Below are 14,415 nucleotides of genomic sequence, written 5' to 3' on the forward strand. Positions count from 1 at the left end.
GGAAACGACAGGCTGGACTGGGGTCTGGGAGCTCGGGGAATAGGGTGGGGTTGGGGGTCGGGGGTCGTGCCTGGAGAGACGGGTGCCGAGCTGGGTTATGATCCCTGAGCCTCCAGCTCTGATGCAGGGGTGTTGTCTGGCTCCTCGTCGTTGTAGATGTTCTCCGCCTGGGAGAAGAAGAGGACACGGGGTTAACTTTGGCTGGGTTCGGATGTTCTACACAGAGAGGGGAGAGGGACTGGAGCTAACGTAAGCCCAAAAAAGGAACAACTCTGTGTGGACGGAAGGACGGCAGTTGTGCTCACCATCTGCCAGACTTGCATGATGTTGTCCTCCGACACCGAGCAGATGACCCAGGGTTCATTGGGGTTCCAGGAGAAGTCAGAGATCTTGGCTGTGTGGCCACCGTGGATGAACTGATGGGGGGGGGGGGAAGGTGGACATTAGAGACAGGCACTTTGATACGACAGCCAGACGTAAACAGGTGAGCAGGAGTTTGGAACCATCTCAACCAGGAGTTTAGGTACTGCCCTTCTTTGTATTGTACTTATTTTTTATTTATTTTATTTCTCCCTCTCTCTTGTCTCTTTTTTCTTTCATTTGCTTTCCATCTTCATTGACATTTTGAGTGTAAACAAAAAAATGTCAATTGATGTGCATTGTCCCTTTTAAATAAACATAAAATAAATAAACCAACATGTTCAAACCTTACAAATGTGAGAGGATGTGGTGTGACCATACATCCATCTGGACCGATCTATCGATTTAATATTTAACAATTCACTGTGATCAATGCAAAGTGTAAATATTGATACACATCTTTAAGATGCGCAATTATTTGAAAATTCTGACTTTATATTTATTCTTTTCATTAAAGAGAATAGCTTTTTTTATTATTTAAATGTGTGGAAGACCTCAGTAATAAAGTGGTAAAATGTTCTCTTTTTTTGAGTTGATATAAATGGAACTGATTGGGTTAAATGGACTTCTATCGCCTCATGTTGCAGGCAGCTGAATTGAATCTGAATCATATATGGCAGAATGTGTGATATCAGCAAATATCTTTTCTGTGTCCAAAGAATTGATATCATATTGTGATAAAAACTTGTGATTTTACCCCCCCCAGTGAAAGGTCAGTTCACCTTGTTCCATTTTCAGCAGTTACAATGCAACCAGCTGATGTCATATTATTAACCCAAGTAATGAAGTTACAACTGGCATTGCCAACGGGACAGGTGCAGTCAGACAGACCTGATCCCCACTTTGGAGTATTGAAAGGCTGTCCAATCACATTACACCACTGCTTTTTGGGTCCAAGTGTGGGAAGGTTTCATGGCTACCGACATAGCTAAGGATCTCATGGTGATCTAAGGATGACTCGGCATAAAAAAATAAAAATAAAAAAATAAAATCACAGTTATCTTGATTATAGGATATCGCTTACCAGCAGCTCTGGTGGGCCATCCTCAGCATCTTCTGCCGACTGCTCCTCCCCGATTTTACTAGAAAAAGAACATCCAACAAAAACGTAGTTACTCCTCAATAGAGACAGAGCACATTTAAGTCCCGCCCATTTACTTGTATTGTGTGAAGGTGTCTCCTCATTAACGCCGTCTGCTAGCAAGCAACACAAAATTGTCTAAAAGCTGCTTTGTGGCGGTATGCACTACCAACAATGTAAATAACCCATAACTTAAGTTTTTGTAAGCGGCTGAGCCGAAACACTGAGCTTTTATGAAGCCAAAAGTCAGTTTTAAGCTAACTATATTTCTGTAAGTTTAGCTAAAGCATTTTGTACACAGTAGGCAACTTGTGTTATAGTGGAATCTGGATAAATCAGGAAGCTATGCAGTATTATGTCTGCAGGTGCCATAGCTTGTTAAAGGTGCAATATGCAATACTTACGGCTAATGTTTAAAATAGTTACTGCAATACAAATTAAAAATACTGGAGAGCTGTCTCCATCTTTCAAATACATCTCCAATATTTACCTGGGGTTTGTTAGCTAGAAACATGCTGGTTTTTTTTTTTAGGTCGGGTAGAATCTCTCTCTGTTGATCCTGTTAGTTTGTTTGCTGCTTTCATGGCTGTACTAGCGTCACAGCTGTAGCACGCTGGGTTTACGTTTTTACAGGTATATCTGGCAACCCGGCCTGGCTGTCAAACTGGGCAGTTGATACCAACACAGGCCAAAACACAAACAGAAATTCCGTCACGGAACGGAAATTTCAAAAGAAGAAAATACTGGCATTAGCATTGTTGTCGTAGTATTAGTATGTTGTAGTATTTCAACTTAGCACGCTTACTTAATATATGATTACGCATTGGGGTCATTTTTGGATTTATTACAGTAAATATATAGCATATTGGACCTTTAAAGTGCCCATATTATGGAGAAAAAACAACACTTTCTGGGATTTGGGGTGTTATTTTGTGTCTCTGGTGCTTCCACACGCATACAAACTTGGAAAAAAGAAGAGAGATACGGGTTTCTGAATGTATCCTGCCTTCAGTTTCCGGGTGAGCTGGTCAAAATCGGCAGGGCCTTCTACGTCATTGGCCGAAACATTTGGTGTGTGCTAACCACTTTAGCTAATACCACATCAGCTAGCTGTTTCTCCAACTTCGGTCAGTACAAGGCAGGATTAGCCGGGATACTTCTTCTAAACGAGGGCGCACTTCCAACTTTGCGTGGAATACCTGCAGACGAGGGACATGTAAGTAGTTCTATACAATTGCTTTTGTAGATTAGGGTGAACTAGGGTGTGTGTGTTGTAGCAGTGTTTTGCCATTGAGAACGAGGTGCCTAACCGCTAGAAGCTAGTAGCCCAGTACATAGCTACTGCGCAGTACCTAGCAACTGCGCATGTGCGACTCCCAACAAAGATGGGATAGAAGTGCGATGCCTCACTCTGTAGCTAAAACAGAGACCTGACACAGGTTGAAAAGAGGAGCTGCAGCAATGTGCAGTACAACAAAAATATGGTGTTTTTGGAAAATTAAACCATGTAAACCTATTCTGGTACAACCTCAAATATGGGCACTTAAACACATAGCTAAATTAGCTTGCTAACAGCTAACTTGTCCTCTCTGGTAAACAAAGGTTGCTAAAATAATCCTTTGACATGCTTAAATCTGATGTTTTTAGCTAGCTACAGGCACTTTGTTAGCATTTCAGCCCCTAGTTGCCTATTGTGGCGCCGATTGTTTTCCTCACTGGTGGGCGTGGCTTCCAGAGTATGACACGATGCGCTCGGGCTCTATGTACTGCATGTCAATATATTGTTGTATTAATAATAGTTAGTATGATGCCTTAATGTTATCTTCTATTGGCATTTAAGACTGCGCTATATTTAAATTGTAATTTCCCGTAGTTATCATTTATTATGAGTGGAGATGGCTGGGGCGTGTGATCAGGTAGCCTCCGGGGCGCCCCTCCTTTGGAGGTTTCCCCACCACTTCCAACTGGCAGGAGACCCCGGGGTCATTAAAGACATGGATTATGATGCATGGTGGAGAGTTTTTACCTGAGGTCCCAGACGTTGAGACGCCGGTCGGTGCCGCTGGAGGCCAGGATGGTTTCATTGTGTGGAGACCATTGTACCTGATGAATTGGACAGTTGGTCACTGGCAGGTCAAAATGTGGCGCTCATATAGCAGCATGGACTTTCTTGTAAAAAAACTCTCCTCAGCCTTGTTAGCAATTCAGAAAACGGTTTCAGCATATATTCATACCTTTGGCAGGGCAATGACTGATGGCGTGCTCCGTGTTACACTACGAGGCTCATCATTTTATTGATATATCCACACACAATAAACAGGGGTCTGCTTCATTAATAATGTTTCAATAAATTGTAATTTAAATGCTGCTGTTGCCCTACAAAAAGAAAAACTCAGTAGCACACCATTTCTGTTCGACTGCAGCATATTTGTGTTCAGGAGACGGATCTGTTCTGGTCAAGTAAGCTGCAGCTTAACTGTGATTTTACAGAGTGCTGGTGTCATTTGAATGAACAACATTATATAATTTATGTGCGTCACCATGGCCTGGTGCAGAACAAGGCACAGTAGCCATTAGTTTCCATGCGTCTCTTCACTTACTGGCAGTAATTAAAGTTACAAAGTCATATTTGGGATTTACGTGAACTTCGCACATCTATTTTTCGTCCTTGGGCTAGATTTGGCCCATGGGCTGCTATTTGCCTCCCATTAACAGCAGAAACACACCACACGCGGAAGTGCCGCAAATAGAAGTGAAGGGTAGATTCATGCCTGACCGCGCGCCTGGCTTTTCAAACCAGACGTGCCGGTCAAAAAGCGATCCTCTCCACTCTACAGAACCTCTGTCACTCTGTCTGTCCGTCCATCTGTCTCTCTGCGTGCCTGATCGCGTGTCTCGCTGTAGACACAGCTGAGAAGTCAAGACAGCCAAAATCATTATCCACCTGGGCGTTTTATTTTGAAATTTGTTTTATTTTGTAAAGTGTCCGGCTGCACTGTGGCCTTCCTGTATGCGATTACCTGCCTGGCTTGACACATTTGCTTGTGGCTCTCGGAAGAAATAGAGGAGACACCGAAACAATCGTAGCGCGCAGGCTGATGTGGCCGGACAGATTGAATAACATGGGCAATTTCAATAAAATTGGAAATAGCTCCGCTTCCCAGCGCTTCACGACACTTCAGCGTGCCGTGTGTCTTTTGGCGTAAGTTGATCTGTTAGGCGATCTGTTTCATAACAGCTTTTTATTATTGCCTGTATCAGGAACCTGGCTGTATGTATATTACAGACAATTTCTTTCCGACCGGAGACTGGCATTAATACAAAACCGTGTTGGACCTACTTACTAACTAAATAAATACATTTGGAAGTCCTTACCTGGAAAATTTCATCTTTGTGGGACTCGAAGGAGTGGAGCTTCAGTTTGAGGTTCCTTAGATCCCACAGTGCAACAGTCTGAGAGAAACAAAACAAGCCTTGAATTAAATAGTTAATCCAGTTTATGTAATTTCAGTCCAGAGTGTATTATTTCTTCTCTACCTTATCAGCAGAACCAGTGGCGAGAATGAACTCGCTGTAGGGGTTGAAGCTGAGACAGTTGACCTCAGCAGTGTGAGCTTCGACTGCGTGGCTGGCTTTGGACGTGGTGTTGGACCGAGTGTCCCATCTGGTGGAGGGTTAAGGAGAGTCAGAGGCAGAAGGGACAGCACTTATTTGGTTACAAATTAAACAATGAAATGGACAGGGCTGCACAACAAATCTTTCTTTATTGTCATCGGATATCAACTGGCACAATAAACACCACAAAGGGCTGCGACATATCACGAAAGACAAAATATCAGTAGCAAGCTGCACTTTAAAATGTCTTAAGTGGTGTCTTTAATACTCAATTCAATGTTCAATTTGTTCAATAAAAGAATGTTGTGATTTCCTTGGATTTGTTTTTCAACAAGCAATTTGTTTTATTTCAGCAGAATACTGAAAGCAGCAGAAGTGCAGAACTGAGTACACTTTAACATTCGTTTATCGCAAGAAACATCGCGATATTCAACAAAGTTACTGCATATTTTCCTCATATCGTGCAGCCCTAGGAATGGAGCAGTTTTAACTTGATGAATATCTTGTCTCCATTCCACAAAACCAGACAACAGACTACCTATTTGTATCGGCAGCTTACATCATGAGTTTCTGGTCGTCAGCCACTGAGCCAAACAGGGATTCGTGGAGCAAATGCCAAGACACATCTTCCACCACTGCTGTGTGGCCGGTGAAGATGGTCTTGGCATCCACAATCTTCCCTTCCTTTGGGCCCGCCCCGATGTCCCATAGACAGATGGTCTGGAGAGAAATGGCAACACAACAGCACAATCAATTACAGGGCTTAAAGTGAAAACTGGGGGGGGGGGGGGTAACAGACCACACCGCACTCTCGCTTTTCGGCAAAGACCCGCCCTACTTTGATTCTGATTGGCTAGAACTCGTTTCATTGGTAGGCGGAAGTTCGATGACTGGTTAAATACATCGCATCAAAACAAATCCCATGTGGACCTTTTAATTTATTTATTTTTCTAAAATAGTCAAACGCCAGAAATCGGGCACCAGGCCAGAGTACTTCAGTCCTGCGTTAGTTAGAGCTGCGTTCCTCTCATATGATTGGTAGGTGAAATCAATAAACGGCATGAAAGTTTTTTTTCCAGTGCTGCATCACTAGGCATACCCACAATTTGTCATCACAAGTTCTTTCCAAGAAGTCCTCAATGGTTTGAGGGCACAGCAATGAACAGTCAACAGAAGAAGAAACTGTGGTGTTTATCAAATCCACTAGCGCCTTTTCCATTGAATGTGTTTGCAATCGCACCATCTTTAAAATACACTCCACTTTCAGTCTAAACAAACCTTTGGACTAGGAATGGGCAATACATTGATATTATATCGACATATAAGGCTAGATATCAACTTACATTCAGGATATCGTAATATGACACAAGTGTGGTTTTAAAGGCTGCATTACAGTAACATTATTGGTGATTATTTATCTACAATCTCATTGTGTTAATATTTTGTGAAAGCACCAATAGAGTGTCTCTCTCTCTCTCTCAGCTTTTAGTTCCAGTCACTTACATGGTCGTCGGAGGCGCTGAGCAAGTTGCCGCTGAGGTTGGGATTCCAGGAAAGGCCATAGCCTTCTTTCTGGTGGCCTTTCAGCCGCAAGTCAGGACTGCACTCCCCGCTGGGATCTGAAACACACAAATACACACTGCGTTCACCTTCATGATGTGTGACTCACTGGAGTTAAGTGCATTCTGGTGTGTGTAGTCATTGGTGTATCAGCGCAGCAGTGACCCAACCTGGCTTAGTCGGGTGCTTATTGTAGTCAAAGACCAGCACGTCAGAGGTGGGGGTCTTGGTGGCGATGATGCAGTGGTTCTGGGGCATGTAGCGGGCTCGGTTGACCTCCCCCTCGTGGTTGATCTTGATCTCGATCTCGATTTTCCCACTTACTGAGCCAAATCCACCAAACTCTGACAAGAGGATACAATCAGACTGTAGTACAGCCAAGGCAGGAAATGGAGCACCAGACACTTGACAACTGCAGGTCAAACCTGGCTCGGTTGGATAGTCTAGTTTACTACGAGGGATGCACAGTATGGATGTTAACGATACACTCAACTCACATACAATTTTAAGTTCACGATACGATTTTCTCAGGATCTTTTTTAGCAAAACGAGCTGCAGACAAACGACTGAAAAATATTCCTTCATTTATATAAACTGTGCCAACCAACAGATGTCTCCTCTTATCAAAAGTGACACCGAAATTGTATTTTATCTTAAAATAATAAAAATGTATAATTAGATTTTTAAAACAAATCCCTCATTAAAATAACTAAAATAGAAAGAAATCTCTTAAAAAAAAATAAACTAAGAACACGCAGTGAGTGACGCCTGAAGTCAAACAAGTGAAATTAAGCGTAAATTACTCCCTAGGCCGTTTATGAATTGCATCTCGATTAATTTTTAATTTTTAACCATCTTAACCATTCTTAACCATCGTTACATCCCTAATGCACAATATTGGTGGCTGACACATTATTGGCCGATAAATGAGAAATTAATGTTATTGAAACAATACAATTACTTATATTCTCTATCGTAGGGACAGTGAGGGCTCTCTAAACATTGGTGAGCTAGAAAAATAAACTTGTTAAGATTCATGTTGGCAGGTAACATCGGTATGGGCCACAACGAACAGATAATTATTGGTTATATTTATTGGTCCCGAAATTCTAGTAATAGCAGAGCATCTCTATATTTTATATGATGTTGGCAGAGTCACTTTGCCTGGAAAGTGTTGTATTAAACAGTGCACATAAACGTCCACTCTACTACAAGGTGCTGCTGCTTGCCCAAATCTGCACCGGCTGATTAAAGAACGACATTATGTGTGAATGTACTAAAGCTGGTGAGCAGTTTGACAGTTGGTTTCTGAGCGAAGGTGACAGCGGCTGTGCTCAGGCACACTTAAAGAAGAAAACCCAGAAACCAACATGTAGTAAACTATTACTATCACCCCGAGAATTTTTTGTGCGTGTATTGAGCTTTAGACTCGGACTGGACTGTACCTTAAAATTGTTTCCCCGGGCCATGCTAACATACTAATACTACCTCCGGCAACACGCCAAAGGAGCAGTGAGCCTTCAGCCCGCTTGCACACAGCTGGGCACCCATCAACATACCTGCTGGAAGACAGAACAACACAGTTTCAGCATAAAGATTGACAGGAACGGGACGTGGGCATTTAAACCAGCTTCCGACAACGACAGTGTTGACTCTAGAGCTGCAAAGATGAATCACTTAATTGTCAACTATAATCGGTTTGATTCATTTTTTATGAAAAAGAGTAAAAGTTCTCAGATTCCAGCTTGTTAAATGTGAATATTTTCTAGTTTCTTCACTCCTCTGTGACAGTAAACGGAATATCTTTGAGATGTGGACAAAACGAGACATCGTGGGCTTTGGGAAACACTGATCCACATTTTTCACCATTGTCTGACATTTTAGGGACCAAACAACTGATCCGTTAATCGAGAAAATAATTGACAATGAAAATAATCGTTGCAGCCCTACAAAACTCGACATGACAAACAGCTGTAGTTGGTGCTTCTACAAACGTTTTATGAGGTTAGGTTAAGCTGTTCAGATGCACACTATGTACAGCATGGTGAGAATCAATACATGTTAAAATATGACATTGTCCACTTGTTTGTATTGCAAATGTACACCTACTCCCCCCGACCTCACAAAGACATTATAGTGGTAACCAACAACTGTTCAGATGTGAAAAGTTCTCCTGCAGGATGACGTGTGGCGTATTTACCTCCTTTCTCGCTGTCGTAGTGCGAGGCGTCAAACTGGGCGTCATCATTTGGTACCTGGACGCTGGCAATCACCAGGTGGTTCTGCTCGTCGGACGTATGGGTCCCTAACACCAGCCGGTGTACTGCGTAGTCCTTCCCCTCGGGTCTGTGCAGAGTTCCACAAAAGAGGACAGGATTTGAGTCTATACTCTGTAGCAAATACAGCTTTGCCCTTCAGTTTAACATCAAGCGCGGGGCTTTTGCTATGGAAACAAGGTAGGAAGGCAAATGTGATTCTTCAAAGTTTTTACAAAACATTCCAAAACTGTTGAGTAAAAAGGGAAATAGTATGACAATACGCTTTTATACAGCAAAGACTATCAAGGTATAAAAACAAAACGTTTTGGGCTTCAATGAATCTCTTAGTGTATTCTTGTTTGGTAGCCGAATTAAAATATCACCGAAGCACGTCAAGCTTGAGCTACCACCCACGGAGCTAAACATAGTAGTACAGTTAACATGACTCAGGTTGATGCTAGCGGGCTCAGGCAAAGCACTATTTTGGAGAGTGCTAGTTGCCGACCTGTGGATGAAACCAAATCCCCAAAAAAATACTACAGCTTTTGCGAAACGGGTGGCAACTAACTGCAGACCTGTCAGCATCGTAGAGGACTCGGGTCTTACAGACGTACTACGGTTGGCATGTTCTGACCCGTCTTATACACTGTCGTTGAGGGGGACGGTAGTTTCACGCATACACAGCCTGTTGCTGCAAAGTGCAAATGCTGTCTCATTAACCGGTGATCGCTGGACGTCAGTGAGTAATCAAAATTACTTAGGAGTTACTGCACGTTATATTGACTCTAGATTCAAATGTGTAACTAGATTCACACATTTTTCTTTTGTTTACAGTAAATAAATAATAAACAAATACAAATCTTAAAGGCAAGTTCATAAAGTAACTCTTTGCATTCATTTGATTCCCAATCAAGATACACTGGTAAGAATGGCTTTCCATTGTTAATATGTACTTAAAAACAGTTCTGAAATGAAAAATAATAGAATTTTAATCATGTGATAAAACATGTGATTAACTATAGAAATTCAGCGATTAATTGCGATTAAGAAAAAGACAGCCCTAGTTTTTACACTCTGCCATCTCGTCGTGTGCTCTCTTCTACAGCGGCTGGGAGAGCTCAATCGCAACTTTAAAAAAAAAAACACCGTTTCTGAATTTGCTTGCGTTTGTCTATCAGCTTGTGTTTTCTCATGTTGTCATGTGTTGAGCTCTCTCGGCCACCGTACTTCTCACTCTCTCTTGCCAGTTTTGGGTATCACAGTATCAAGGCTGGTTTGTGTTTCAGTGAACAGACATGAACCCACAAACAGACTGTGTCCTGAAATAGGAGACCAGTTATGTTATGTTAACTTCCTTTCCCAGTATTTTCTTACACTGTCTCACTAGGCCAGTGTGTTTCTCACCCAAAATTAAATTTTGCTCTGCTTTTGCAAAATCATGAAAGTCATTCCCAGTGAGGGGCGGTGGGCCGGGTGGCATAAAGAAAAGAAAAAAAAAAACTTGTATCACCTCTTGTGGTCACTCATTTTAAATATCGATATAGCCAATCACAAAGCCCAGTTGTTGAATTAAGCTGCACTTACTAGTGACTGGAAGAGCTCGTCGAGAACCCCCCGAAGTGTTCCGCGAAGGCTTGTATCGGTTTAGGCAAATGACGTCATTGATGACGTCTGAAGCCTCGCTGCCCGTCCGTACCACGTGACCGTTTTATGAAGTGGTTTGAAACTAAACGGTTTCATTACACATCTGGGATCTACACGAGCACACTCACCAACCTCTGCCCAGTTAAACCACCGCCACTTTCCAGTTTTAGAATAGCCTACTTATATTGCTCCTCCTGCTATTACTATATTATGAGCAAAAGGATTGATACCCACACGGTTGATCGGCGCATTCCTCTCAAGGAAGTCCGTTATGTTGATTAGATTATACCAAAAGAAAATACAGACTATATTATAGGCGTGCACGATCCAGAAAATGTCACGATTCGATATTGATTTTTGGGCTCACGATTCGATTTAAAAAAAAAATTATTCACAGTATGTAAATGAAGTTACTTTTCCCATTTACTTTTTTTTAAATTTATTATTATTATTTTTTTTTTTGAATATGAATTGATTTTTTTGCACACCCCTACTATATTAGAAATGGATTAGGTGGAAATAGATTTTTTTTTCTTCACCATTATTTTTAAGTCTTCACAGTCAAAAACTGTCTGATACAGTGTATCACAGATCACTCCATCACCTGTAATATATCGGCCTGTTTTACACTCTTTGACCAACAGGTGGTATTGTGAGCAAATGAAGCCTTGAGAAATGAACCGTTTTGCGAACCACTCTGCTGGAAAGCTTCGATGCTTCATGGGGCTTCATCTCGCCAGCACTAGTATTCACTGGAGGTTTATTTTGTCAGACAATGTCATGATCATAAAATAACGATGTGATCAGCACGGCAACGCAGCACCTTGGGAATGATTGCTGCGTAGTATGTAAGCGGAGAATAAAAATTTTTTTACAACAATTAACAATTAAGTTAAGCGAGTTCTGCTGTTGTAAAAACACAATATAGGTTATCACAGAGAGTGGGAGGAGATTTAACAGACACACTGAGCTATGTCTGACCCACTTCTTCTGACCAGACGTTGGCTTTGATGTAGGGCTGGGCAATAAGGCATGGATACCCGACCCGGGCCGGGTTCGGACAGATATTTAGAAATTATGGTCGGGTTCGGGTCGGTCACGTCAGCGCGATATGGCATTTGTGGTAAAATGGTGCTGCGGCTCCTTTAAGAGAGCTCAGTGCATGTGTAAAGTGGGCAGAAGAGAGATAGAGAAAGAGGAAGCAGACGTGTAGATGCGACCGGAGCAGAGTTGGTGGAATAAGTTTATGTTTTGTACACAGTGTGTGCGGTGTCCGAGATGAACCCCAGACTGAAAGCCAAGTTCATTCATCTGCTCACCAGATCACGGTCGGAATCGAAGCAAGCAGGAAAGGTTAACACATTGAACATTTTAAATTAAACTTATTAAAAGCTTATTAACGTGCGCTTGTTGCCCCGTGTGCGCTGATCTGTTGACATTTCCGAATGCCTTCCTATAGTTGCTTAATAAAAGTGGGCTTTCCACACAAACAAACGTACACGTGTCATTAGTATGAGAAAAAAAAAAACAGATTTTAACTGTGTCGGGCTCGGTTACTGCTCTGTCGGACGCGGGCCGGGTTCGGACGGAAAAATTCGGCCCGATCAGACCTCTGCTGGGCAATACATCGATATTACATCGACATCGATATATGAGGTTAGATATTCTCCTAAATTTTGGATATCGTAATATGACACTTGCTGTCTTTTCCTGGTTTTAAATGCTACGTTACAGTAAAGTGATGTCATTTTCTGAACTAACCAGACTTACTAGCTGTTCTGTTATTTGCCTTTACCCACTTAGTTTTTAAATCCACATTACTGATGATTATTTATCAAAAATCTCATTGCGTAAATGTTTTGTGAAAGCACCAATAGTCAACCCTACAATATCGCCGCAATATCCACATTGATGTATTTGGTCAAAAATATCGTAATATTTGATTTTCTCCACATCACCCAGCTCTACTTTGACACGCAGTTTAAAGAAAAAGATGTTGCAGGAAAACACCAGCAAAAGAGACCCACAATTAAGAGCTGGGGGGACTGTCCAATCTGCAGGTGGTGGAAAGCAGCACGCAGCACAGGACATTGATTAGCTGTAAAAAGCAGCTTGACAGACACCTGTTGTTGGTATTGCTGTTGGGATTTAAACCACGTTGTATGATGGAGACCATGTAAATACCTGCTGACATCTGGAAGCCACTGGACAGTAAGGCTGGGCCATTCCAGCGCATGCGTCATCACCAGGTCATACAGGAAAGGTGTGTTTTTCTTCCAAATCTTGTACTCTTCATTGATGACCCTTTCTTCTACAGCATCGTCATACACTTTAGCAGAACAACATGGTATGAGATACAGGTATAACAGCAAATAGTAGCAGCTATTGCTATTGTAGCAATGTATTTTTTTTCCCCCACGTAGATTTACGTATTTCCTCGAGGAAAGCGGATTTACACATAACGTTACAGTTACATTGGTGGTTCAGCCAGGGGCTTGCTCAAGGAACCGTTAACAGACAACACAGTCTTACACCATACTCCATTTTAACATAACTAGTTTAATGCTAGCTTACTTCAATGTTACATTAACGATAAGCTGTGATAAGAGAATGATGAAAGAAATTCAAGAATCATAGCTGAAAAGGTATTCTGTATTATTAACCATCTTCACTATTTCTCACTAACGTCACGGCGTATTTTGGTGAAGGGGGCTTTTGCAGCGTCACAACATGCAAACAATTTATTAAGTTAAAATAAGTGCTGTTTGGTAAATTGGGTGTAACGTTAACGTTATACCGAAGTTAAAGAGTAGAGGTGTGATATGATGTTCTTAAAGAAACGTTCAACCGAGAGCAGCACACAACCGACAACAAGCCTCTTGATAGGACTTTACTAAGCTAGCATGTCATGCTAGCACCCATGGCAGAGCGCACACAAAGCGGTAACGTTAATGCACGAGGAAAACGGGCCACCGTTTTATACGACAGGTAACGTTAACGTTACTTCTGATAAACCTACCCTCTTTATCAGCCATGTTCCAAACTCTGCGCTTTGTCACGATGCTCGAAAGCAAAGTAACTAGGTAGACGCCGTTTTAGTTAATACTGCTGTCGCCCTAGCTAGTACTGACGCTTTGGTTGTTGTACCGCTACAAAAGTAGGCTCCTTCCTTTTCAGCGCCGAATTACTCGATTACCTATCACGCATGCGTCAATGCGCGCATACCAACGAGGAACAATACTGCGCACGTAGTGCGCATTGATGGAGAAGGGACTGCGCAGACAACTTGGCCCTGCTCCAACATTGAGCCTTCACACTCGGATCCCACCACCTATAAAAAATATATTGTAATTATAAACATTCAAGTATATATCAAATACAATGCTGGCCAAGCCATTTTGCTTCATGGCTTTAGAAAAAATAAGATTACATGGGCAGAATACACAATACAAGTGCGACAATGTGCAAATTGAAAGTAGCTACAAGTGTATCACAATGTATAATTTGGGCTGTAATGACTAGTATACACTATCACTGATGTGCTATATAATGCATACAAAACACAGTGTATGGCATTATATAATTTATGTTCAGGGGAAATAGTAGACACTGTTATGTGGTGATAAGTCAATAGGAAGTTCAGTGAAAAGTCCAGAAAGACATCAGCTAGCATTCTAATGTTAGCATGCTAACTGGAAGCATGCTAACAAAGTACAGCTGATTTGATGAAGGTAACAACATAGCCTTTCCTGTGGCACCACCCTCAGGAAAAACTATGTTTTTTTTTTTGTCCCACAAGTGGTAAGGATCTTCAAAAGGATTTGTGTATCCTTTATT

At 41.9% G+C, this 14,415-nt stretch overlaps 1 protein-coding gene across 2 annotated transcripts; it reads right to left on the reverse strand.

Annotated features, from left to right (window-relative positions):
- rbbp7 (RB binding protein 7, chromatin remodeling factor) lies at positions 1–13,764 on the reverse strand. 2 transcript variants are annotated; one of them, XM_078254840.1, is made up of 12 exons: positions 13,598–13,764; positions 12,763–12,907; positions 8,877–9,022; positions 6,847–7,020; positions 6,620–6,735; positions 5,676–5,836; positions 5,039–5,165; positions 4,877–4,954; positions 3,528–3,604; positions 1,445–1,502; positions 306–416; positions 1–167 (listed from the first exon to the last, which is right to left on the reverse strand). In XM_078254840.1, exons 1-12 carry the CDS (start codon positions 13,611–13,613, stop codon positions 96–98), a joined length of 1,281 nt encoding a protein of 426 aa, XP_078110966.1. In that variant the 5' UTR covers positions 13,614–13,764; the 3' UTR covers positions 1–95. The 2 variants fall into 2 exon arrangements, with proteins under 2 accessions (XP_078110966.1, XP_078110880.1); XM_078254754.1 differs by having other exon boundaries at positions 6,847–7,023.
- Positions 13,765–14,415: the final 651 nt, after the last annotated feature.

This window comes from Sander vitreus, chromosome 1 (genome assembly GCF_031162955.1).
Source record: "Sander vitreus isolate 19-12246 chromosome 1, sanVit1, whole genome shotgun sequence".
Classification (NCBI taxonomy): domain Eukaryota; kingdom Metazoa; phylum Chordata; class Actinopteri; order Perciformes; family Percidae; genus Sander; species Sander vitreus.

Excerpts from the sequence above, each read along its gene's own strand:
- rbbp7 (XM_078254754.1), bottom strand. Across the intron at positions 4,955-5,038 it reads CCACTGGTTCTGCTGATAAG|ACTGTTGCACTGTGGGATCT; the intron begins GTAGAGAAGAAA and ends TGTTTCTCTCAG. Across the intron at positions 3,605-4,876 it reads ACAAAGATGAAATTTTCCAG|GTACAATGGTCTCCACACAA; the intron begins GTAAGGACTTCC and ends CCAATTCATCAG.